Source organism: Scyliorhinus canicula, chromosome 19, assembly GCF_902713615.1.
Source record: "Scyliorhinus canicula chromosome 19, sScyCan1.1, whole genome shotgun sequence".
NCBI classification, from domain to species: domain Eukaryota; kingdom Metazoa; phylum Chordata; class Chondrichthyes; order Carcharhiniformes; family Scyliorhinidae; genus Scyliorhinus; species Scyliorhinus canicula.
The window spans coordinates 323,295-348,240 of NC_052164.1; the positions used below are offsets into that span (position 1 = coordinate 323,295).

Consider the following 24,946-nt stretch of genomic DNA (forward strand, 5'->3'; position numbering starts at 1 on the left):
AAGGCGGTGCTCCACAGACGGAGTGTGAAGTTCGGCATGTTGCAGCCGGCGCGTCTGTGGGTCACCTATAAGGATCGGCACCATTATTTTGAGTCCCCGGAGGAGGCGTGGGCCTTTGTGCGAGCCGAGAAATTGGACTCAAACTGAGGTTCTAGGATGGGGGATGTTGTATAATACTGTATTTGTATTTGCTTGGTTTAGTGTAAGAAGTGGGTTGGCCTTAGGGTGGGTGGGGTAATGTCGTACTGTTTTTTCTATATGGGTTTTTAAGCAGGGATCGGGTGGACGGGTTCGGGCAGAGGGGTAAACGGGGAGTTCGGGGAGCTGGTGGGGGGGACTGACAATGGGAGTGGCCCTGGAGGAGGCGGGGCCCGGCAGGGCGAAAGCGCGGGCTTTCTGCGGGTTTCCCGAGCTGGGAGATGGTGGGGGCGGGGCCGGGGCTGAGAAGCGCGGGTCGTTGCTGGCTGTTTTCTTTTCCCGCGCAAGAGCGGGGGGAGGGGGGACCCGTTGACGGGCACAATGGAGGAGGGGCAGTCCCACGTGGGGAGGAGCCGAAGGTAGGGCGGGAGTCGCCGGGGTCAGCAGAAGTTAGCTGGCTCACGGGAGTGCTGTGGAGGGAGGGGCGCGGCTAGGAGGAGTCCTAGCCTGGGGAGGGGGGGGGGGGTACCGGGTTGCTGCTGAAACGGTCAGGAAGGAGCTGGAGGACGCAGGGGGTGCTGGAGGGGGTGCTGGAGGGGGGGGGGGGGGGGGGGGGGGGGGTAGTTGCCGCCGTGGGAAACTGGCAGAGCGAGGGACGCTGGCCCGGGGTGGACAAGGGATGGGGTATGGCTAATCGGCAGGGGAGGGGGGCAGGGAGCCCTCGGATCCGGCTGATAACCTGGATGTGGCCATGCTTCAGGAGACACACCTGAGAGTGGCGGACCAGGTTCGGCTGAGGAAGGGATGGGTGGGCCAAGTATTTTTTTTTTTTTTTGTAGAACAGTACACCACAGAACAGGCCCTTCAGCCCTCAATGTTGTGCCGAGCAATGATCACCCTACTCAAGCCCACGTATCCACCCTATACCAGTAACCCAACAACCCCCATTAACATTATTTTTTAGGACACTAAGGGCAATTTAGCCTGGCCAATCCACCTAACCCGCACATCTTTGGACTGTGGGAGGAAACCGGAGCACCCGGAGGAAACCCACGCACACACGGGGAGGATGTGCAGACTCCGCACAGACAGTGACCCAGGCGGGAATCGAACCGGGGACCCTGGAGCTGTGAAGCATTGATGCTAACCACCATGCTACCGTGGATCTTTCACTCAGGGCTGGATGAGAAGAGTAAGGGGGTGGCGATCCTGGTGGGGAAGAAGGTATCGTTTGAGGCGTTAAATGTGTTGGCTGACAGTGGCGGGAGATATGTGATGGTGAGTGGCAAGCTGCAGGGGGAGCGGGTGGTGTTGGTGAATGTTTACGCCCCAAATGGGGATGATGCGGGGTTTATGCGGCGTATGTTGGGCCGCATTCCGGACCTGGAGGTGGGGGGCCTGATCATGGGGGGGGACTTCAACACAGTACTGGATCCCCCATTGGATCGATCCAAGTCCCGGACGGGTAGGAGGCCTGCGGCGGCTAAGGTGCTGAGGGGCTTCATGGACCAGATGGGGGGGGTGGACCCCTGGAGGTTTGCGAGGCCAAGGGCCAGGGAATACTCGTTTTTCTCCCACGTACATAAGGCTTATTGCCGCCGTGGGAAACTGGCAGAGCGAGGGACGCTGGCCCGGGGTGGACAAGGGATGGGGTATGGCTAATCGGCAGGGGAGGGGGGCAGGGAGCCCTCGGATCCGGCTGATAACCTGGATGTGGCCATGCTTCAGGAGGATTGATTTTTTTTGTCCTGAGCAGGGGGTTGGTTTTGAGGGTGGAGGATGTGGAATACTCCGCCATTGCCATTTCAGATCATGCCCCGCACTGGATGGACCTCGGGCTGGGGGAAGAGAGGGACCAGCGTCCGCTCTGGCGCTTGGAGGTGGGGCTGCTGGCAGATGAGGAGGTGGCCGGGAGGGTCCGGGGGTGTATTGAGAGATACCTCGAGGCCAATGATAGCGGGGAGGTCCGGGTGGGGACGGTCTGGGAGGCATTGAAGGCGGTGATGAGGGGGGAATTGATCTCCATTCGAACCCCTAGGGAGAGGGGGAAAGCAGAGGCAGAGGGAGAGACTGATAGGGGAGATGGTGCAGGTGGATAGGAGATATGCGGAGGCCCCAAAGGAGGGATTGCTGGGGGTGAGGCGTAGCCTTCAGGCCAGATTTGACCTATTGATTACCAGAAAGGCGGAAGCTCAGTGGAGGAAAGCACAGGGGGCGGTGTATGAATACGGGGAGAAGGCGAGCAGGATACTGGCACACCAGCTCCGAAAGCGGGGCGCGGCCAGGGAGATTGGGGGAGTGACGGATAAGGCTGGGAAAGTGGTGCGGAGGGGGGTAGATGTTAATGGGGTCTTCAGAGACTTCTATGGGGAACTGTACCGGTCGGAACCCCCGGTGGAGGGGGGTGGAATGGGGCGCTTCTTGGACAAGCTGCGATTCCCGAGGGTGGAGGAGGAGCAGGTGGAGGGACTAGGGGCGCCAATCGAGCTGGAGGAGGTGGTCAAAGGGATAGGGAGCATGCAGTCGGGGAAGGCGCCGGGGCCGGATGGGTTTCCGGCTGAATTTTATAAAAGGTATTTGGACCTGTTGGGCCCCCTGTTGGTCTGGACCTTTAACGAGGCAAGGGAGGGGGGGGGCTTTGCCCCCAACTATGTCACGGGCGCTGATTTCCTTGATCCTGAAGCGGGACAAGGACCCTCTGCAGTGCGGATCATATAGGCCGATTTCGCTGCTGAACGTCGATGCTAAGCTGCTGGCAAAGATCCTGACCACTAGAATAGAGGATTGTGTGCCCGGGGTCATCCATGAGGACCAGATGGTGTTTGTGAAGGGAAGGCAGCTGAATACAAATTACGAAGGCTCCTTAACGTTATTATGATGCCGACTGTGGAAGGGGAGGCGGAGATAGTGGTGGCGTTAGATGCGGAGAAGGCCTTTGATCGGGTTGAGTGGGAGTATTTGTGGGAGGTGTTGGGGGTTTGGGTTTGGGGAGGGGTTTATCCAGTGGGTGAGGCTGCTCTACGAGGCCCCGATGGCGAGTGTAGCCACAAATAGGAGGAGGTCGGAGTACTTTCGGCTGTACCGGGGGACGAGACAGAGGTTCCCCCTGTCCCCCTTGCTCTTCGCGTTGGCAATTGAGCCCCTGGCTATGGCATTGAGGGAGTCAGGGAACTGGAGGGGCCTGGTGCGGGGTGGGGAGGAGCATCGAGTGTCGCTGTACGCGGACGACCTGTTGCTGTATGTGGTGGACCCGGTGGGGGGGATGCCGGAGGTGATGAGTATTCTTAGTGAATTCGGGGGTTTCTCGGGGTATAAGTTGAACTTGGGCAAGAGTGAGGTGTTTGTGGTACATCCAGGGGATCAAGAGGAGGGGATTGGTAGGCTCCCATTGAAGCAGGCAGGGAAGAGCTTCAGGTACCTAGGGGTCCAGGTGGCTGGGAGCTGGGGGGCCCTGCACAAGTTCAACCTCACAAGGTTGGTGGAGCAGATGGAGGAGGAGTTTAAGAGGTGGGATGTTACCGCTGTCACTGGCGGGGAGGGTGCAGTCCGTTAAGATGACGGTGCTCCCGAGGTTTTTGTTCCTGTTCCAGTGCCTTCCCATCCTTATCCCGAAGGCCTTTTTTAGGAGGGTCAACAGGAGTATCACGGGATTTGTGTGGGCGCATGGGACCCCGAGGGTTAGAAGAGTGTTCCTGGAACGTGGCAGGGATAGGGGGGGGCTGGCATTGCCCAACCTCTGTGGGTACTATTGGGCTGCCAACACAGCGATGGTGCGTAAGTGGGTAATGGACGAGGAGGGGGCAGCATGGAAGAGGATGGAGGCGGCGTCTTGTGTGGGCACGAGCTTGGAGGCGCTAGTAACGGCGCCGTTGCTGCTCCCTCCAACGAGGTATACCACGAGCCCGGTGGTGGCGGCTACCCTCAAAATTTGGGGGCAATGGAGACGGCACAGGGGAGAAATGGGGGGCTCGATGGAGGCCCCGATACGGGGGAACCATCGGTTTGTCCCAGGGAGCATTGATGGCGGATTTCTGGGCTGGCACAGGGCAGGGGTTAGGAGATTGAGGGACCTGTTTGTGGAGGGGAGGTTCGCGAGCTTGGGGGAGTTAGAGGGGAAGTTTGGGCTCCCCCCGGGAACATGTTTCGGTACATGCAGGTTAGGGCCTTTACCAGGCGGCAGATGGAGGGGTTCCCCTTGTTGCCCCCACGTGGGGTACGGGACAGGGTACTCTTGGGGGTGTGGGTTGGAGGAGGGAGGATTTCGGACATATAACGGGTAATGCAGGAGGTAGACGAGGCCTCGGTGGAGGAACTGAAGGGTAAATGGGAAGAGGAGCTGGGTGAGGAGATTGAGGAGGGGACGTGGGCGGATGCCCTGGAGAAAGTGAATTCCTCCTCTTCCTGTGCAAGGCTTAGCCTCATACAGTTCAAGGTGCTGCATCGGGTCCACATGACCGGGTCGAGGATGAGTAGGTTTTTCGGAGGAGAGGACAGGTGTGCTAGGTGCTCGGGGAGCCCAGCGAACCACGCCCATATGTTTTCGGCGTGCCCAGCGTTGGGGGAGTTTTGGAAGGGGGTAGCAAGGACAGTGTCGAGGGCGGTGGGATCCAGGGTCGAGCCATTCTGGGGACTCGCAATTTTTGGGGTGGCAGTGGAGCCGGGAGTGCAGGAGGCGATAGAGGCCGGTGTTCTGTCCTTCGCGTCCCTAGTAGCCCGGCGGAGGATCTTGCTCCAATGGAAGGATGCGAGGCCCCCAAGCGTGGAGGCCTGGATCTATGATATGGCGGGTTCATTAAATTGGAGAGGGTGAAATTTGCCCTGAGAGGATCAGTACAAGGATTTTTCAGGCGGTGGCAGCCTTTCCTGGACTTCCTGGCGGAACGGTAGGGAAATAGGCCGATAGCAACAGCAACCCGGGGGGGGGGTTTGGATTGGGGGGAGGGAGAACAGTGCACATGGGTCGGCGTGATGTGGCGGGTGCTATCTCTTTCCCTTTTGTTGTTTGGGTGATCTTTTGTTTGTTTTTTTTTTCTTTTTCCTTTTGTTTGAAGTTGCTCTTGAAGTTGGGGGGGTATTGTTCTTGGGGTGTTATCGCGGTTGTATGTTAATAGAGTTAAGATGTTTATATTTTGTAAAAATTTCAATAAAAATTATTTTTAAAAAAAAACATTGGGAACATCAAACCATGTTAAATAATTGAAGTGTCAGTTATTAAGAAAGAGGTTTTGTAATCAGTGATGGCTATATGCAAATACATAGAACCCACCTCCTCTTCTGGCATTAAAGCCACCCAAACCTCATGAACCATATCAATCCAGCCAGCTTCCAGCAGGACTGCTGCATCCACCACACATACAGTCTTACCTGACAAGAAAGACAAAGTAGCATTTTAAGAAATTCAGACGTAGGTGGTGTACAAAGTAAAGTCATTACAGTTCCCATGGTGTGATACCGAGTGTTTCAATAAACACTGGATGGAATTTTACAGCCTCGTCACGGTGGAGTGTAAGGTGCAATAAACCATTCAAAAATCCATTGATTTTGACGGAAACGGAAAATTCAACCTGTGGGAAGGACCGTAAAATTCTGCCCAATGTTTTAACACATCACATGCAATCATTTTAATCTCCATTTTGTGACAAGAGTTAGATTGATTTAACAATGCTGTCAGCTCTTTTTACTCCCTGGGGAAGAAAATTGATACTATCCATAGATGAATAGATGATGATAGAGGGATTTTATGTTCTTAAAATATGTTGTGCCAAAAGATCACAGGATTTATTTATTTGCAGAGCAGAAAAGAGCGGCTCCTACTTGTGTTGCCCTGTAGCATTCTTCCTGATTGTTTGCTAACTCCCAGGTCTGGTTGTGTATGAGACAGAGAGGCCGGAATTCTCTGGCTGTTCGCTGGTGGCGGGATTCTCTGCTCCTGCCCACTTGCGGGTTTCCCAGCGAATGTGCACTACCTCTCACCAGCAAAAACACATGGCTGGGAGGCTGGCGAATCCCACCCGGATACCAGGATGCTTAGGTAGAGAATGTTTATTGCTCACTGCAGGACTCCCCTCTAACACAGCAGACAGCCTGTGCTGGCTGACTCATCCTTATACACAATTTAATATAATTAACAGGTCACCATCGAGCACCTTGCATCTTATTAGTTTAAAGTACTGTGTATTTTACATCCATTGAACAGAACCTATTGGATGCTAACACTGATTGTTGGCTTTTAGTTAGGGCACTGGTACTCGGCAGCGGATATCTCGTGCTCCAAGGGTTTGAACTAGATTGGCGGGGGGGGGGGTGGGATCCTCAGCAGCAGGGAAGTGAATAAGGGGCTGAAAAAGATGCAGTACTCAGCAACAGCAAGCTATGATAGGCAGGAGCATGGCAGGGAGTGGGGAAAACCTGGTGGATTAAATTGCATCTATTTCAATGCGAGAGGGCTGACAGGTAAGGCTGATTAACTCAAGGCATGGATAGGTACGTGGGACTGGGATATTATAATCAGAACTGAACTATGGTATAGGATGGACAGGACTGGCAGCTGAATGTTCCAAAACAGGTGCTTTAGGCGGGATAGAGGTGGAGGAAAGAGAGGGGGGGCGGGGGGGGGGGGGGGGGGGGGGGGGGGGGGGGGGGGGAGTTGTATTTTTGATTAAGGGGAGCATCACGGCAGTAGTCAGAAATGAAATAACCGACGGATCATCCAGCCAGACTTTGTGGGTGGAACTAAGAAATAAAGGGATGGTGACCTTATTGGGGTTGTACTATAGGGCTCCAAATAGTCAACGGGAATTAGAAGAACAAATATGCATGGAGATTGGGAAGACGTGCAGGAATAACAGGGTTATCATAGTAGGGGATTTTAATTTTCCTAACATAGACTGGGACTGCCATTGTGTTAAGGGCTCAGATGGGGTGGAATTTGTTAAGTCTGTTCAAGAAAGTTTCCTTGGGCAGTATTTGGCGGGTCCTACTCGGGAAAGGGCAAATCTTAACCTACTCTTGGGAAATAGGGCAGGGCAATTGACTGAGGTGACGGTGGGGGACTACTTTGGGACCAGTGACCATAGTCTTATTAAAATAAATTTAGAGTACCCAATTATGTTTTTCCAATTAAGGGCCAATTTTGTGTGGCCAATTCAGCTACCCTGCACATCTTTAGGTTGTGGGGGTGAGACCCACGCAGACACGGGGAGAATGTACAAACACCACACGGACAGTGACCGGAGGCCGGGATCAAACTCGGGTCCTCAGCGCCGTGAGGCAGCAGTGCCCTACGATCGCAGGTACAGCAACTTTGCAATTGCATTCCATAATCCTCTGGGAAGATATCCCATCTGTTTGAGGTGTCTCGTGTCTGTCAACCCAGCTCCTTATCTCTTGCGTCTGATTGTTGACTTGGCGGGGGGTGGGTCACCCGAGTACTGTCCTGTATGCGGATCGTCCGATGCTGTAATCCACGGAAGCCTGGAGTTCCTCGGCCCTTTCTCAGTGTTCTTGCAGGAGAGCCCTTTATCTTGTAGCTATGTCCCCTTGTTCGAGACTCTCCCACTCGTGAAAACATCTTACCATCTACCCTGTCAAACCCCCTCAGGGTCTTGTATGTTTGAATAAGATCACTCCTCACTCTTCTAAACTTCAAGAAATACAGACGCAGGCTATTTAGTCTCTCATCACAGGAATTAGCACGGGGAATCTCCTTTTTTAGGTAAGGGGACCAAAACTGTACTCAGTATTCCAGGTGAGGCCTCACCAACATCCTGGACAATTACAATAAAACCTCCCAATTTTTAAACTCACTTTGCAAAAAAGGCCAAAATGCCTTCTTAACAACTTGTTCGACCTGCGTGCTACCTTATTATGATTCATTCACTGGAACACCTAGATCCCTCTGTACTTCACTCACCTGCAGTCTCTCTCCATTTAGATAATCTGCCTTTTGATTCCTCCTGTTCACGACCTCACACTTCCCCACATTAAACTAATTTGCCAGGTTTTTGCCCAGTCACCCAATCTAAATTTATCAAAGAGCGTGAAGGGAGCCAGGAGTTTAGAGTACAGCTGACTGGAAGCAGAGTCAGAGGGCGGAGGTCCAGTTGGTCTACGGGCAGCTAATTCTGTAAAGTAAGAGGGGATGGAGGCTAGGGCAGTTGCATGCTCCTCCTGTAGGATGTGGGTGGTGAGGGATACCACTGGTGTCCCCGCTGACTATACCTGCGGGAAGTGCACCCAACTCCAGCTCCTCAGAGACCGCGTTAGGGAACTGGAGCTGGAGCTGGGTGAACTTCGGATCATCCGGGAGGCAGAGGGGGTTATCGATAAGAGTTACAGGGAGGTAGCCACACCCAAGGTACTGGACAAGAGTAGCTGGGTTACAGTCAGGGAAAAGAAAACTAACAGGCAGACAGTGCAGGGATCCCTCATGGCCGTTCCCCTTCAAAACAAGTATACCGTTTTGGATGCTGTTGGGGGGGGGGGGGGGGGGGGGATGACCTACCGGGGGAAGGCCCTAGCGGCCAGGTCTCTGGCACTGACTCTGGGGCTCAGAAGGGAAGAGGGGAGCATAGAAAAGCAATAGTAATAGGAGATTCAATGGTTAGGGGAATAGATAGGAGATTCTGTGGGCGCGAGCGAGACTCCCAGAAGGTATGTTGCCTCCCGGGTGCCAGGGCCAGGGATGTCTCAGATCGTGTCTTCAGGATCCTGAAGGGGGAGGAGTGAGCAGCCAGAAGTTGTGGTGCACATTGGTACCAACGATGTAGGTAGGACAAGGGGTGTGGAGGTAATAAACAAGTTTAGGGAGTTAGGCTGGAAGTTCAAGGCCAGGACAGACAGAGTTGTCATCTCTGGTGTGTTGCCAGTGCCACGTGATAGCGAGGCTAGGAATAGGGAGAGAGTGCAGTTGAACACGTGGCTGCAGGAATGGTGTAGGAGGGAGGGCTTCAGGTATTTGGATAATTGGAGCGTATTCTGGGGTAGGTGGGACCTGTACAAGCAGGACGGGTTGCATCTGAACCAGAGGGGCACCAATATCCTGAGGGGGAGGTTTTCTAGTAAGTCTTCGGGAGGGTTTAAACTAATTTGGCAGGGGAATGGGAACCGGATTTGTAGTCCAGCAACTAAGGAAGCCAATATTCAGGATGCCAAAGCACGTAGTGATGCAGTGGGGAAGGTAACACTGACAAAGGAGAGTACTTGCAGGCAAGGAGATGGGTTGAAGTGTGTATACTTCAATGCAAGAAGCATCAGGAATAAGGTGGGTGAACTTAAGGCATGGATCGGCACTTGGGACTACGATGTGATGGCCATCATGGAAACTTGGATAGAAGAGGGGCAGAAATGGTTGTTGGAAGTCCCTGGTTATAGATGTTTCAACAAGATTAGGGAGGATGGTAAAAGAGGTGGGTGGGGTGGCATTGTTAATTAGAGATAGTATAACAGCTGCAGAAAGGCAGTTCGAGGGGGATCTGCCTACTGAGGTAATATGGGTTGAAGTCAGAAATAGGAAAGGAGCAGTCACCTTGTTGGGAGTTTTCTATAGGCCCCCCAATAGCAGCAGAGATGTGGAGGTACAGATTGGGAAACAGATTTTGGAAAGGTGCAGAAGTCACAGGGTAGTAGTCATGGGTGACTTCAACTTCCCAAACATTGGGTGCGATTCTCCGCCCCCCACGACGGGTCGGAGAATAGCGGGAGGGCCTTCCCGACATTTTTCCCGACCTCCCGCTATTCTCCCCCCCCCCCCCACGGCCGCCCCCCGATACGAATCGCTGCTCGCCGTTTTTTTACGGCGAGCAGCGCTTCTCCCCTAGCCGATGGGCCGATTTCCCAGGCCTTTACGGCCGTTTTCACGAACGGCAACACACCTGCTCTCACCGTTCGTGAAAACGGCCGCAAAGTGCCGTTCTGGGGAACCATGGCACCGATTGGCACGGCCGCACCACGGCCGTGCCAAGGGTGCCATGGGCCCGCGATCAGTGGGCACCGATCGCGGGCAGCGGGTCCGAACGCCGCGCACTCTTTCTTCCTCCGCCGCCCCGCTGGATCAGTCCGCGGGTCGGCTGAGGGGCATACCAGCCCGCGCGTACGCGGGTTTCACGCATATGCGCGATGACGTCATCGTGCGCGTCAGCCGCCGTTAACTTTGGCGCGCGGGCGTAGCGAATTTCGCTAAGCCTGCGATGCCGAGGTACACGGGGCCCCACTGCTAGCCCTGACCGGGGAGCAGAATCGGGTCCCGGGAGGGGCCGCAGAGGCTGCCGGAAAACACGGCCGGTTTCACGGCAGCCTTCACGACTCTCCGCATTTGCGGAGAATCGTGCCCATTGAGTGGAAACTCTTTAGATCAAATAGTTTGGATGGGGTAGTGTTTATGCAGTGTGTCCAGGAAGCTTTTCTAACACAGTATGTAGATTGTCCGACCAGAGGGGAGGCCATATTGGATTTGGTACTTGGTAATGAACCAGGGCAGGTGATAGATTTGTTAGTGGGGGAGCATTTTGGAGGTAGTGACCACAATTCTGTGACTTTCACTTTAGTAATGGAGAGGGATAGGTGCGTGCAACAGGGCAAGGTTTACAATTGGGGGAAGGGTAAATACAATGCTGTCAGACAAGAATTGAAGTGCAGAAGTTGGGAACATAGGCTGTCAGGGAAGGACATAAGTGAAATGTGGAACTTGTTCAAGGAACAGGTACTGCGTGTTTTTGATATGTATGTCCCTGTCAGGCAGGGAAGAGATGGTCGAGTGAGGGAACCATGGTTGACAAGAGAGGTTGAATGTTAAGAGGAAGAAGGAGACTTATGTAAGGCTGAGGAAACAAGGTTCAGACAGGGCACTGGAGGGATACAAGATAGCGAGGAGGGAACTGAAGAAAGGGATTAGGAGAGCTAAGAGAGGGCATCAAAAATCTTTGGCGAGGATGAACAAGGAAAACCCCAAGGCCTTTTACACATATGTTAGAAATATGAGAATGACTAGAGCGAGGGTAGGTCCGATCAAGAACAGTAGCGGGAGATTGTGTATCGAGTCTGAAGAGATAGGAGAGGTCTTGAACAAGTATTCTTCTTCAGTATTTACAAACGAGAGGGGCCATATTGTTGGAGAGGACAGTGTGAAACAGACTGGTAAGCTCGAGGAGATACTTGTTAGGAAGGAAGATGTGTTGGGCGTTTTGAAAAACGTGGGGATAGACAAGTCCCCCGGGCCTGACGGGATATATCCAAGGATTCTATGGGAAGCAAGAAATGAAATTGCAGAGCCGTTGGCAATGATCTTTTCGTCCTCGCTGTCAACAGGGGTGGTACCAGAGGATTGGAGAGTGGCGAATGTCGTGCCCCTGTTCAAAAAAGGGAATAGGGATAACCCTGGGAACGACAGGCCAGTTAGTCTTACTTCGGTAGTAGGCAAAGTAATGGAAAGGGTACTGATGGATAGGATTTCTAAGCATCTGGAAAGTCACTGCTTGATTAGGGATAGTCAGCACGGATTTTTGAGGGGTAGGTCTTGCCTTACAAGTCTTATTGACTTCTTTGAGGAGGTGACCAAGCATGTGGGATGACGGTAAAGCAGTAGATGTAGTGTACATGGATTTTAGTAAGGCATTTGATAAGGTTCTCCATGGTAGGCTTATGCAGAAAGGAAGGAGGCATGGGATAGTGGGAAATTTGGCCAGTTGGATAATGCACTGGCTAACCGATAGAAGACAGAGAGTGGTGATGGATGGCAAATATTCAGCCTGGAGCCCAGTTACCAGTGGCGTACCGCAGGGATCAGTTCTGGGTCCTCTGCTGTTTGTGATTTTCATTAACAACTTGGATGAGGGAGTTGAAGGGTGGGTCAGTAAATTTGCAGATGATACGAAGATTGGTGGAGATGTGGATAGTGAGGAGGGCTGTTGTCGGCTTCAAAGAGACATAGATAGGATGCAGAGCTGGGCTGAGAAGTGGCAGATGGAGTTTAACCCTGACAAGTGTGAGGTTGTCCATTTTGGAAGGACAAATATGAATGCGGAATACAGGGTTAACGGTAGCGGTCTTGGCAATGTAGAGGAGCAGAGAGATCTTGGGGTCTATGTTCATAGATCTTTGAACGTTGCCACTCAAGCGGATAGAGCTGTGAATAAGGCCTATGGTGTGCTAGCGTTCATTAGCAGAGGGATCGAATTTAAGAGCCGTGAGGTGATGATGCAGCTGTACAAAACCTTGATCAGGCCACATTTGGAGTACTGTGTACAGCTCTGGTTACCTCATTTTAGGAAGGATGTGGAAGCTTTGGAAAAGGTGCAAAGGAGATTTACCAGGATGTTGCCTGGAATGGAGAGTAGGTCTTACGAGGAAAGGTTGAGGGTGCTAGGCCTTTTCTCATTAGAACGGAGAAAGATGAGGGGCGACTTGATAGAGGTTTATAAGATCATCAGGGGAATAGATAGAGTAGACAGTCAGAGACTTTTCCCCCGGGTGGAACAAATCATTACAAGGGGACATAAATTTAAGGTAAATGGTGGAAGATATAGGGGGGGGATGCCAGAGGTAGGTTCTTTACCCAGAGAGTAGTGGGGGCATGGAATGCGCTTCCTGTGGAAGTAGTTGAGTCGGAAACGTTAGGGACCTTCAAGCGGCTATTGGATAGGTACATGGATTAGGGTAGAATAATGGAGTGTAGGTTAATTTCTTCTTAAGGGCAGCACGGTAGCATTGTGGATAGCACAATTGCTTCACAGCTCCAGGGTCCCAAGTTCGATTTCGACTTGGGTCACTGTCTGTGTGGAGTCTGCACATCCTCCCCGTGTGTGCGTGGGTTTCCTCCGGGTACTCCGGTTTCCTCCCACAGTCCAAAGATGTGCAGGTTGGGTGGATTAGTCATGATAAATTGCCCTTAGTGTCCAAAATTCTATGATTAGCCTTGGATAAAAGTTCGGCACAACATCATGGGCCGAAGGGCCTGTTCTGTGCTGTATTTCTCTATTTCTATCGATATCCACTTGTAGAATCACTATATCATCATCACAAATTGTCCTTCTACCTATTTCAATATCATCAGCGAATTCGGAAACTTTACATTCTGTTCCTTCCTTCTGGTCATCAATGTAAATAGTGAACAATTGCGGGCCAAGAACTGATCCCGCGGTACTCCACTAGTTACAACTTTCCACTCTGAAAAGGACTCATTTATTCCAACTCTCGGTTTGAAATGTGACAGCCAGTTTTCAATCCATGCTAACATACTTCCTCCAATTCCATGGGCTTTACTTTATACACCAGCTTCTTATCCAGCACCTTGTCAAATGCATTTTGGAAATCTAAATACATTACATCTGCCTCTGTTTCCTCTGTCGACTTTCCCTGTTGGATCCTCAAAGAATTCTGGGAAATTTGTCAAACATAATTTGCCTTTCATAAAAGCATGTTGACTGGTTTGATTATATTCAACTTTCCTAAATGATTAGCTATTTCATCTTAATTATTGATTCCCGTGCCTTGCCAATAATGTGATGATTGGAAGATATTAGAAAAGTTGGAATATAAATTTATGGGTTAAAAACCTGGGGTTAGAATGTGTTTGTTTAAAAAGGACTTTTTGTTTGCTTTCAGGAAACTGCAGGTGAAATTGATAAGGAATGTGTCTATGAGCTTGGGCTAAAGCATAATGGTTTGCTTGGGGAAATCCCTGGGGAATTAATGTGCCTGCAGAAATCATTTATTTTTTATGCTTGGAGAGATGAGGGAATTGCTGGGTGGAGCTCAGAGAGGCAGTAAATTTAGAGAAGCTTTGAGAGAAAGAGGAGCTGAGTTCTGATCTGCCTGACTCCGAGTCGACAATTCTTTCCAAGTAGGATAGTTAAAAAAAGAGGAATAATATTTTAAAACAGAGCAGTCTTGTCTGAAGACAAGAGGCTGAAAACACCTAGCTGAAGCAGCTAATTGAAGAAATTCAGTCTGAAGGCATTCCAACTGGAGCCAAATCTGACTTATAAAGCAAGTATTACCCATAAGACATAGGAGAAGAAATAGGCCACTCGGCCCATCGAATCTGCTCCGCCATTCAATCATGGCTGATATTTTTCTCATCCCCATTCTCCTGCCTTCTCCCCATAACACCTGATCCCCTTATTAATCAAGAACCTATCTATCTCTGTCTTAATGTCACTCAGTGATTTGGCCTCCACAGCCTTCTGCGGCAAAGAATTCCACAGATTCACCACCCTCTGGCTGAAGAAATTCCTCCTCATCTCCGTTTTAAAGGATCGCCCCTTTAGTCTGAGGTTGTGTCCTCTGCTTCTTCTTTTTCCTACAAGTGGAAACATTCTCTCCACGTCCACTCGATCCAGGCTTTGCAATATCCTATAAGTTTCAATAAGGTCCTCCCTCATCCTTCTAAACTCTTAACGCATACAGACCCAGAGTCCTCAACCGTTCCTCATATGACATTGCTCTATGCCCTACTAATTGTAAGCTGGTTAAGGGCTGTATGTTTCTTTCTTGTTGTTTAATGGGAAATTGTGCAGTTGTGTCAAGGGGTAATTGTGAACTGTTTGTTACAAAGAGTCATTCAGACTCAAAACCTTAGCTCCCTTCTCTCTTCACAAATGCTGTCAGACCTGCTGAGATTGTCCAGCATTTCCTGTTTTTGTTTCAGATTCCAGCATCTGCAGTAAGGACAGTTATTCAGACATCCTGCAGGACACAACTTGGATCGCATTCAATACATAAATTATAACAGAACACAGAAGTCAACATCTCTTCTACATGAACTGAAGCTTTGATTACACAAAGTACATTACCACAAAGGGCATTTTGAAGAGCAAGAAGTACAAATTCAATTCAAGCTATTTTACACATCAACATGGCATTGTAATGTTAGATCCTTGGCACTTACCTTCTGCACCAGCATCAGCGATTTTTTGCTTCACCAGAATGGCGGTCTCTGGCCAGACAATGTCCGTTACACTTTTGAGTTCTTCCTTAAACAGAAAATAGATACTATAAAAGTACATTTTTTCCAGGAAATGTGGCACTCCAGCTAAAAAGCACGTAGTTCAAATAGTTGAAAAGTCATCAACAAGAGATGGTGGAAGGTGTTGTTGACACCATGTTGCACTTACACAATAATAACATATTCACCAATGCTCAGTTTGGGTTCTACCAGAGTCACTTGGCTCCAAGTTTCATTACAGCGCAGCTCCAATCAGGGTCAAAAGAGTTGAACTCAAGGGACAGAATTTTACGTCGCCCCAACATGGATTGGGGAAGATGGCACGCTGTAAAATTGAATGGCTGGGGTTCCCCCTGAGAATCCGCCCACCCAAACCCAGACATTGGGCACGATTTAACGAAATGGGAACAGAGTCCCATAGTGAGCGCGTTTAAGACCATAAGACATAGCAGCAGAATTAGGCTGCTCGGCCCATCTAGTCTGCTCCACCATTCAATCACGGCTGATATTTTTCTCACCCCCATTCTCCTGCCTTCTCCCCATAACCCCTGATCCCGTTATTAATTAAGTTTGCAGTGCCGCGAAACGCAACACTATTAAATGTTAGATAGGGGGCCTCAGCAGGGAATGGAAGCCGGGGCTGCACTTGGCCCTGTTTTGTGCACTGAGGAGCTACACGGCCGGAAGTCCTCAGAGTACCGAGAGATGGGGACACCGCTTTTAAAGGGCATTCCGATCTCTGGAGGCCCCGGAGAAAACATCGACCTATCCCTCCCAAGTTCCCGCGCACTGTGGGAGGGCTCCCCCCCCCCCCCCCCCCCCCCCCCCCCGTATTCCCCCAACACCTGCGCAGGGCATCCCTGGCCTGATTGCCACTATGCGAAAAATGCCAGCTTGGCACCTTGACAGTGCCAACCTGCCAAACTGGCAGTGTCACCTGGGAACCTTGGCAGTGCCAGGATACCATCTTTCCCCAAGGACATGCACGCCTCGGGTACCTCAGGAATCTGCACATTAAAGTGAGACGAGCTGTCTCGCTCGAATATGCAGATTTGCCAAAAGGTGGCCCCGGCCACAATGGTTAGGATTTACATCGCAACGTCTCGCAAGTTTGCGTTAGATCTCTAGAGGCCTTCGGAGCCGGGTAGATCCCGGGAACCAGGTACATCCTGGAAGCGGGGTAGATCCCGGGAGCCAGGTAGGTCCCGGGAGCCAGGTAGGTCCCGGGAGCGGGGTCTCCTGGCTTTTATTGGCTATGCTGCACCGCGGCGAGCTGTTTTTTGGGCGCAGCGTGGCCATTAAATCGTGACCATAATTTCACCTTTGGGCGGGCAGGGCCTCAGTGGAAAACCTGCCCATTCACCTATTAAAACCTTTAAATGACCACTTAGTGGCCACTTCAGGCCCTCATATCACCCAGTCTCAATTTGAAGGCTGGCCGGAGTGAATGTGGGTATGGTGGGAAAATGACAGTTACACCTTTCCCCATTTTCAGCAGAAAGGGGGAATGGCCTCACTCTAAGGGCCCCCTCAGAGTTGGGGTGCCCTCCCACCCTGGACTTTGGAGCTCTGGGACCCACTTCCCTTTTGGCCTGATGCCACCTCTGCCCCACACCAGGCTTCCCCTTCCCTCCCGCTCAGGACTTAGTCTGAGGCACAGAGGTTGCAGTACCACTTCTGGTCAATCAGATTGGCCAACACCTCGCAAAAGCTGAACTCCCTTCCAAGGGCGGATGGAAGTCCCGCCCATTGCCACTCAATAATCAAATCAGCGTTAAATGGCAGTGGGAGTTCGAGGGTTGGTGGCTGCACATTAGGTGCTGAATCTCAGGATGTTAAGCACCAATCGCTCACCATTCCCCATTGTAGGCTTGTGCAGAAAGAAAGGAGGCATGGGATAGTGGGAAATTTGGCCAGTTGGATAACAAACTGGCTAACAGATAGAAGACAGAGAGTGGTGGTGGATGGCAAATATTCAACCTGGAAACCAGTTATCAGTGGCGTACAGCAGGGATCAGTTCTGGGTCCTCTGCTGTTTGTGATTTTCATTAACGACTTGGATGAGGGAGTTGAAGGGTGGGTCAGTAAATTTGCAGATGATACGAAGATTGGTGGAGTTGTGGATAGTGAGGAGGGCTGTTGTCGGCTTCAAAGAGACATGGATAGAATGCAGAGCTGGGCTGAGAAGTGGCAGATGGAGTTTAACCCTGACAAGTGTGAGGTTGTCCATTTTGGAAGGACAAATATGAATGCGGAATACAGGGTTAATGGTAGGGTTCTTGGCAATGTGGAGGAGCACAGAGATCTTGGGGTCTATGTTCATAGATCTTTGAAAGTTGCCACTCAAGTGGATAGAGCTGTGAAGAAGGCCTATGGTGTGCTAGCGTTCATTAGCAGAGGGATTGAATTTAAGAGCCGTGAGGTGATGATGCAGCTGTACAAAACCTTGGTCAGGCCACATTTGGAGTACTGTGTGCAGTTCTGGTCACCTCAAAAATTGTCCAAAATTCTTTGATTAACCTAGGACAAAAGTTCGGCGCAACATCGTGGGCCGAAGGGCCTGTTCTGTGCTGTATTTCTCTATTCTTAAAATTCTACCCAAGAAGTGAGGTGAAAGTGACTGTAAAATGCTGCCTTGATGTCAAAAGCAGAGTGAGGCCTCAAGGAGCCCTCACAAAATTTGAGGTCAATGGGAATAAGGGAGAAAACTTTCAACTGTTCGGAGTTATATGCAGCACAAAGGGAGATGGTTGTGGTTATTGGAACCTAATCACCTTAGCCCAGGACATTGCTGCAGGTGTTCTACAAGGTAGGGTTGTATCTCCAGCTCCTTCATCAATGACCTTCTCTCCATGATAAGGCTAAAATTGGAGATGTTCACTGATTATTGCACAGTGTTTAGTACTATTTTGGACACCACAGAAGCACTCCATATTCTTATTAGGCAAGAGCTGAACAACATTCAAACTTGAGTTGATAAGTGACAAGTAACAATCACAATACAAGTGCCATTTAATGACCATCTCCCCGTGACATTCAATGACATTATCATTGCTGAATCCTCCACCATCAACACTTTTCAAATGTCAGTTGAAAGGAATTCAAGACCGGCATGTTCCTGTGAGGAACAAGGATAAATATGGCAAATTTCAGGAACCTTGGATAAGGAGAGATATTGTAGGCCTCGTCAAAAAGAAAAAGGAGGCATTTGTCAGGGCTAGAAGGCTGGGAACAGACAAAGCCTGTGTGGAATATAAGGAAAGTAGGAAGGAACTTAAGCAAGAAGTCAGGAAGACTAAAAGGTGTCACAAAAACTCATTGGCAAATAATGTTAAGGAAAATCCCAAGGCTTTTTACACGTACATAAAAAGCAAGAGGGTAGTCAGGAAAAGGGTTGGCCCACTGAAGGGAATCTATGTGTGGAGCCTGAGGAAATGGGTGAGGTACTAAATGAATACTTTACATCAGTATTCACCAAAGAGAAGGAATTGGTGGATGTTGAGTCTGGAGAAGGGTGTGAATATAGCCTGGGTCACATTGAGATCCAAAAAGACGAGGTGTTGGGCGTCTTGAAAAATATTAAGGCGGATAAGTCCCCAGGACCTGATGGGATCTTCCCCAGAATACTGAAGGAGGCAAGAGAGGAAATTGCTGAGGCCTTGACAGAAATCTTTGGATCCTCACTGTCTTCAGGTGATGTCCAGGAGGACTGAAGAATAGCCAATGTTGTTCCTTTGTTCAAGAAGGGTAGCAAGGATAATCCAGGGAACTACAGGCCGGTGAGCCTGTAGGGAAATTATTCGAGAGAATTCTTTGACAGGATCTTATTCCCATTTGGAAGAACGTGGTCGTATTAGCGAGAGGCAGCACGGTTTTGTGAAGGGGAGGTCATGTCTCACTAACTTGATAAAGTTTTTCGAAGTGGTCACAAAGATGATTGATGCAGGTAGGGCAGTGGATGTTGTCTATATGGACTTCAGTAAGGCCTTTGACAAGGTCCCTCATGGCAGACTGGTACAAAAGGTGAAGTCACACGGGATCAGAGGTGAGCTGGCAAGATGGACACAGAACTGGTTAGGTTATAGAAGGCAGAGAATAGCAATGGAAGGGTGCCTTTCTGATTGGAGATCTGTGATTAGTGGTGTTCCACAGCGATCAATGCTGGGATCTTTGCTGTTCATAGTATATATAAATGATTTGGAGGAAAATGTAACTAGTCTGATTAGTAAGTATGCAGACGACACAAAGGTTGGTGGAATCACTTCCGGTGGCGGCAATGCACAGCTGAGCCGCACGTTCGGCGGCTCCCGAGATAAACTGACTTCTGGGCTTTTTTAAAGGCCCCCAACGGAGCTGAAGAGGCAAACCCCGACGGGGGAAGAGGCCAGGAGTCGCCCCAGTGGTCCCATGGTCCGGACCAGGAGCGGGGCAGGGAGAGAAACGACGGAAGAAACACCCAAAAAAAAAAATCGGGACCCGAAAAACAAAATGGCGGCCGGAGAAAGTTTCGAGGAGCTGAAGAAGTGGGTCCAGGAACAGCAGGCAACTCTGCTGCGCTGCTTCCAGGGGCTGAAGGTGGAGCTGCTGGAGTCCATCAAGGTAACCAACAGGGAACTGATGGAGACCCAGACAGCCCAGGGGGCTGCGATCCGGGAGCTGCAGCAGCAGGCCGCCGAGAGGGAGGACGAGGTCGCGGCCGTGGTCGGGAAGGTGGAGATGCACGAGGCGCTCCATAAAAGATGGCAGGAGCGGTTCGAGGAGCTGGATAACTGGTCGAGGAGAAAGAATTTACGGATCCTGGGCCTCACGGAGGGGCTGGAGGGGTCGGACCTAGCGGCCTATGTGGTGATGATGCTGAACTCGCTGATGGGGGCTGGGTCCTTCCAGGGGCCCTTGGAGTTGGAGGGGGCCCACAGAATTCTGGCTAGGAGGCCCAAGCCGAACGAGCCGCCGCGGGCGGTATTGGTGCAGTTCCACCGGTTCGTGGATCGTGAGTGTGTGCTCCGGTGGGCTAAGAAGGAGCGGAGCAGCAAATGGGAGAACACGGAGGTGCGGATCTTCCAGGACTGGAGTGCGGAAGTGGCGAGGCGGAGGGCCAGGTTTAACCGGACGAAGGCGGTGCTACACAGACGGAAGGTGAAGTTTGGAATGCTGCAGCCGGCGCGTCTGTGGGTCACCTACAAGGATCGACACCACTACTTTGAGTCCCCGGAGGAGGCGTGGGCCTTCGTGCAAGCCGCGAAGCTGGACTCAAACTGAGGGTCCTCCGGATAGGGGATGCTGTATAATACTGTAGTTATTTATACTGTATTGGTATTGGCGGGGTTTAGGGTAAGAGGTGGGGTGGCCTTAGGGTGGGTGGGGTGATGTCGTACGGGTGTTTTTTGTATGGGTTTTCAAGCAGGGGTTGGGTGGATGGGTTCGGACTGAGGGGTAAACGGGGTGTTCAGGGAGCTGGTGGGGTGGACTGACAAGGGGAGTGGCCCTGGAGGAGGCGGGGCCGGCAGGGCAAAAGCGCGGGCTTTCTGCGGGGTTCCCGCGCTGGGAGAGGGAGGGGGGCGGGTTTCATTTTCCCGCGCAGGAGCGGGTGAGGGTGGACGTGTTGACGGGCACAATGGAGGAGGGGCAGTCCCACGTTGGGAGGAGCCGAAAGTAGGGCGGGAGCCGCCGGGGTCAGTAGAAGATAGCTGGATCACGGGAGTGCTGTAGAGGGGGAGGCGCGGCTAGGAGGGGTCCTAGCCTGGGGGGGGGGGGGGGGGGGGGGGGGGGGGGGTCGACCGGGTTGCTGCTGAAACGGTCAGGCAGGAGCTGGAAGACGCAGGGGGTGCTGGAGGGGGGGAGTTGCCGCCGTGGGAAACTGGCAGAGCGTGGGACGCTGGCCAGAGGTGGGCAAGGGATGGGGTATGGCTAATCGGCAGGGGAAGGGGGCAGGGAGCCCTCGGATCCGGCTGATAACCTGGAATGTGAGGGGGCTGAATGGGCCGGTCAAATGGGCCCGAGTAGTTGCGCACCTGAAGGGACTGAAGGCGGAGGTGGCCATGCTCCAGGAGACACACCTGAGAGTGGTGGACCAGGTCCGGCTGAGGAAGGGGTGGGTGGGCCAAGTGTTCCACTCAGGGCTGGATGAGAAGAGCAAGGGGGTGGCGATCCTGGTGGGGAAGAAGGTGTCATTTGAAGCGTTGAAGGTGGTGGCTGACAGTGGCGGGCGGTACGTGATGGTGAGTGGCAAGCTGCAGGGGGAGCGGGTGGTGTTAGTGAATGTCTATGCCCCAAATTGGGACGATGCGGGGTTCATGCGTATGTTGGGCCGCATTCCTGATCATGGGGGGAGACTTTAACACAGTACTGGATCCCCCATTGGATCAATCCAAGTCCCGGACGGATAGGAGGTCGGCGGCGGCTAAGGTGTTGAGGGTATTTATGGACCAGATGGGGGGGGGTGGACCCTTGGAGGTTTGCGAGGCCAAGGGCCAGGGAATACTCGTTTTTCTCCCACGTACATAAGGCCTACTCGAGGATTGATTTTTTTTGTCCTGAGCAGGGGGCTGGTGTCGAGGGTGGAGGATGTGGAATACTCCGCCATTGCCATTTCAGATCATGCCCCGCACTGGATGGACCTCGGGCTGGGGGAAGAGAGGGACCAACGTCCGCTCTGGCGCATGGAGGTGGGGCTGCTGGCAGGTGAGGAGGTGGCCGGGAGGGTCCGGGGGTGTATCGAGAGATACCTCGAGGCCAATGATAACGGGGAGGTCCGGGTGGGGACGGTCTGGGAGGCATTGAAGGCGGTGATGAGGGGGGAATTGATCTCCATCCGAACCCATAGGGAGAGGGGGGAGCAGAAGGAAAGGGAAAGACTGATAGGGGAGATGGTGCAGGTGGATAGGAGATATGCGGAGGCCCCAGAGGAGGGATTGCTGGGGGAGAGGCGTAGCCTTCAGGCCAGATTTGACCTACTGACGACCAGAAAGGCGGAAGCCCAGTGGAGGAAAGTACAGGGGGCGGTGTATGAACTCGGGGAGAAGGCGAGCAGGATGCTGGCGCACCAGCTCTGGAAGCGAGACGCGGCCAGGGAGATTGGGGAGTGATGGATAGAGCTGGGAAGGTGGTGCAGAGGGGGGTAGATGTCAATGGGGTCTTCAGGGACTTCTATGGGGAACTGTACCGGTCTGAGCCCCCGGTGGAGGAGGGTGGAATGGGGCGCTTCCTGGACAGGTTGCTTTTCCCGAGGGTGGAAGAGGAGCAGGTGGAGGGACTGGGGGCGCCGATCGAGCTGGAGGAGGTGGTCAAGGGGATAGGGAGCATGCAGTCGGGGAAGGCGCCGGGGCCGGACGGGTTCCCGGCTGAATTCTATAAAAAGTATTTGGACCTGCTGGGCCCTCTGTTGGTCTGGACCTTTAACGAGGCAAGGGAGGGGGGGGGGCTCTGCCCCCAACTATGTCACGGGCGCTGATTTTCTTGATCCTGAAGCGGGACAAGGACTCTCTGCAGTGTGGATCATATAGGCCGATTTCGCTGCTGAACGCCGATGCTAAGCTGCTGGCAAAGATCCTGGCCACTAGAATAGAGGATTGTGTGCCTGGGGTCATACATGAGGACCAGACGGGGTTTGTGAAGGGAAGGCAGCTGAACACAAACGTGCGAAGGCTTCTCAATGTCATTATGATGCCGGCTGTGGAAGGGGAGGCAGAGATAGTGGTGGCGTTAGACGCGGAGAAGGCCTTCGATAGGGTTGAGTGGGAGTACTTGTGGGAGGTGTTGGAGAGGTTTGGGTTTGGGGAGGGGTTTATCCGGTGGGTGAGGCTGCTCTACGAGGCCCGATGGCGAGTGTAGCCACGAATAGGAGGAGGTCGGAGTACTTTCGGCTGCATCGGGGGACGAGACAGGGATGCCCCCTGTCCCCCTTGCTCTTCGCATTGGCGATTGAGCCCCTGGCCATGGCACTGCGGGAGTCAGGGAACTGGAGGGGCCTGGTGCGGGGGGGGGGGGGGGGGGGGGGGGGGGAGGGAGGAGCATCGAGTGTCGCTGTACACGGACGACCTGTTGCTGTATGTGGCGGACCCGGTGGGGGGGATGCCGGAGGTGATGAGGATTCTGAGGGAATTCGGGGGCTTCTCGGGGTACAAGCTGAACCTGGGCAAGAGTGAGGTGTTTGTGGTGCATCCGGGGGATCAAGAGGAGGGGATTGGTAAGCTCCCATTGAAGCAGGCAGGGAAGAGTTTCAGGTACCTAGGGGTCCAGGTGGCGGGGAGCTGGGGGGCCCTGCACAGGCTCAACCTCACAAAATTGGTGGAGCAGATGGAGGAGGAGTTTAAGAGATGGGATATGTTACCGCTGTCACTGGCGGGGAGGGTGCAGTCCGTCAAGATGACGGTGCTCCCGAGGTTTTTGTTCCTGTTCCAGTGCCTCCCCATCCTTATCCCGAAGGCCTTTTTCAGGAGGGTCAACAGCAGTATCACGGGATTTGTGTGGGCGCATGGGACTCCGAGGGTTCGAAGAGTGTTCCTGGAACGAGGCAGGGATATGGGGGGGGCTGGCGTTGCCCAACCTCTGTAGGTACTACTGGGCGGCCAACGCAGCGATGGTGCGTAAGTGGGTAATGGACGAGGAGGGGGCAGCGTGGAAGAGGGTGGAGGCGGCGTCTTGTGTGGGCACGAGCCTGGAAACGCTAGTAACGGCGCCGCTGCCGCTCCCTCCAACGAGGTATACCACGAGCCCGGTGGTGGCGGTTACCCTCAAAATTTGGGGGCAATGGAGACGGCACAGGGGAGAAATGGGGGGCTCGATGGAGGCCCCGATACGGGGGAACCATCGGTTCGTCTCAGGGAGCATTGATGGCGGATTTCTGGGCTGGCACAGGGTAGGGGTTAGGAGGTTGAGGGACCTGTTTGTGGAGGGGAGGTTCGCGAGCTTGGGGGAGTTAGAGGGGAAGTTTGGGCTCCCCCCGGGGAACATGTTTAGGTACATCCAGGTGAGGGCGTTTGCCAGGCAGCAGGTGGAGGGGTTCCCCTTGCTGCCCCCACGAGGGGTGCGGGATAGGGTGCTCTCGGGGGTGTGGGTCGGAGGAGGGAGGATCTTGGACATATAACGGGTAATGCAGGAGGTAGACGAGGCCTCGGTGGAGGAACTGAAGGGGAAATGGGAAGAGGAGCTGGGGGAGGAGATTGAGGAGGGGACGTGGGCGGATGCCCTGGAGAGAGTGAATTCTTCCTCTTCCTGTGCGAGGCTTAGCCTCATACAGTTCAAAGTGCTGCATAGGGCCCACATGACTGGTTCGAGGATGAGTAGGTTTTCGGGGGAGAGGACAGATGTGCTAGGTGCTCGGGGAGCCCAGCGAACCACGCCTATATGTTTTAGGCGTGCCCAGCGTTGGGGGAGTTTTGGAAGGGGGTAGCAAAGACGGTGTCGAGGGTGGTGGGATACAGGGTCGAGCCAGGCTGGGGACTCGCAATTTTTGGGGTTGCAGTGGAGCCGGTGTTCTGGCCTTTGCGTCCCTAGTAGCCCGGCGGAGGATCTTGCTCCAATGGAAGGATGCGAGGCCCCCAAGCGTGGAAGCCTGGATCTCTGATATGGCGGGGTTCATTAAATTGGAGAGGGTGAAATTTGCCCTGAGGGGATCAGTACAAGGGTTTTTCAGGCGGTGGCAGCCTTTTCTGGACTTCCTGGCGGAACGGTAGGGAAATAGGCCGATAGCAGCAGCAACCCGGGGTAGGGGGTGGGGGGGGGGGGGGGGGGGGGGGCACGTAAGGATTGGGGGGAGGGAGAACTGTGCACATGGGTTGGTGGAGGGTCTATCTCTCTCTCTTTTTTTTTCTCTTGTGTTTTTCTCTTCTTTCTTTTTCTTTGTTTTTGTTCTTTCTTTTTGTTTGA

General features: G+C 52.7%; 1 protein-coding gene across 1 annotated transcript in view; it reads right to left on the reverse strand.

The window, feature by feature from the left end:
* The window catches only part of coasy (CoA synthase), a 99,539-nt gene that overhangs the window by 37,840 nt on the left and 36,753 nt on the right, over positions 1-24,946 (reverse strand). Inside the window, exons 6-7 of the mRNA XM_038779773.1 lie at positions 15,023-15,107; positions 5,405-5,502 (exon numbers count right to left, since the gene is read on the reverse strand). Of these exons, the coding sequence (XP_038635701.1) occupies positions 5,405-5,502; positions 15,023-15,107 (183 nt within the window). The remainder of the gene's footprint in view (positions 1-5,404; positions 5,503-15,022; positions 15,108-24,946) is intronic.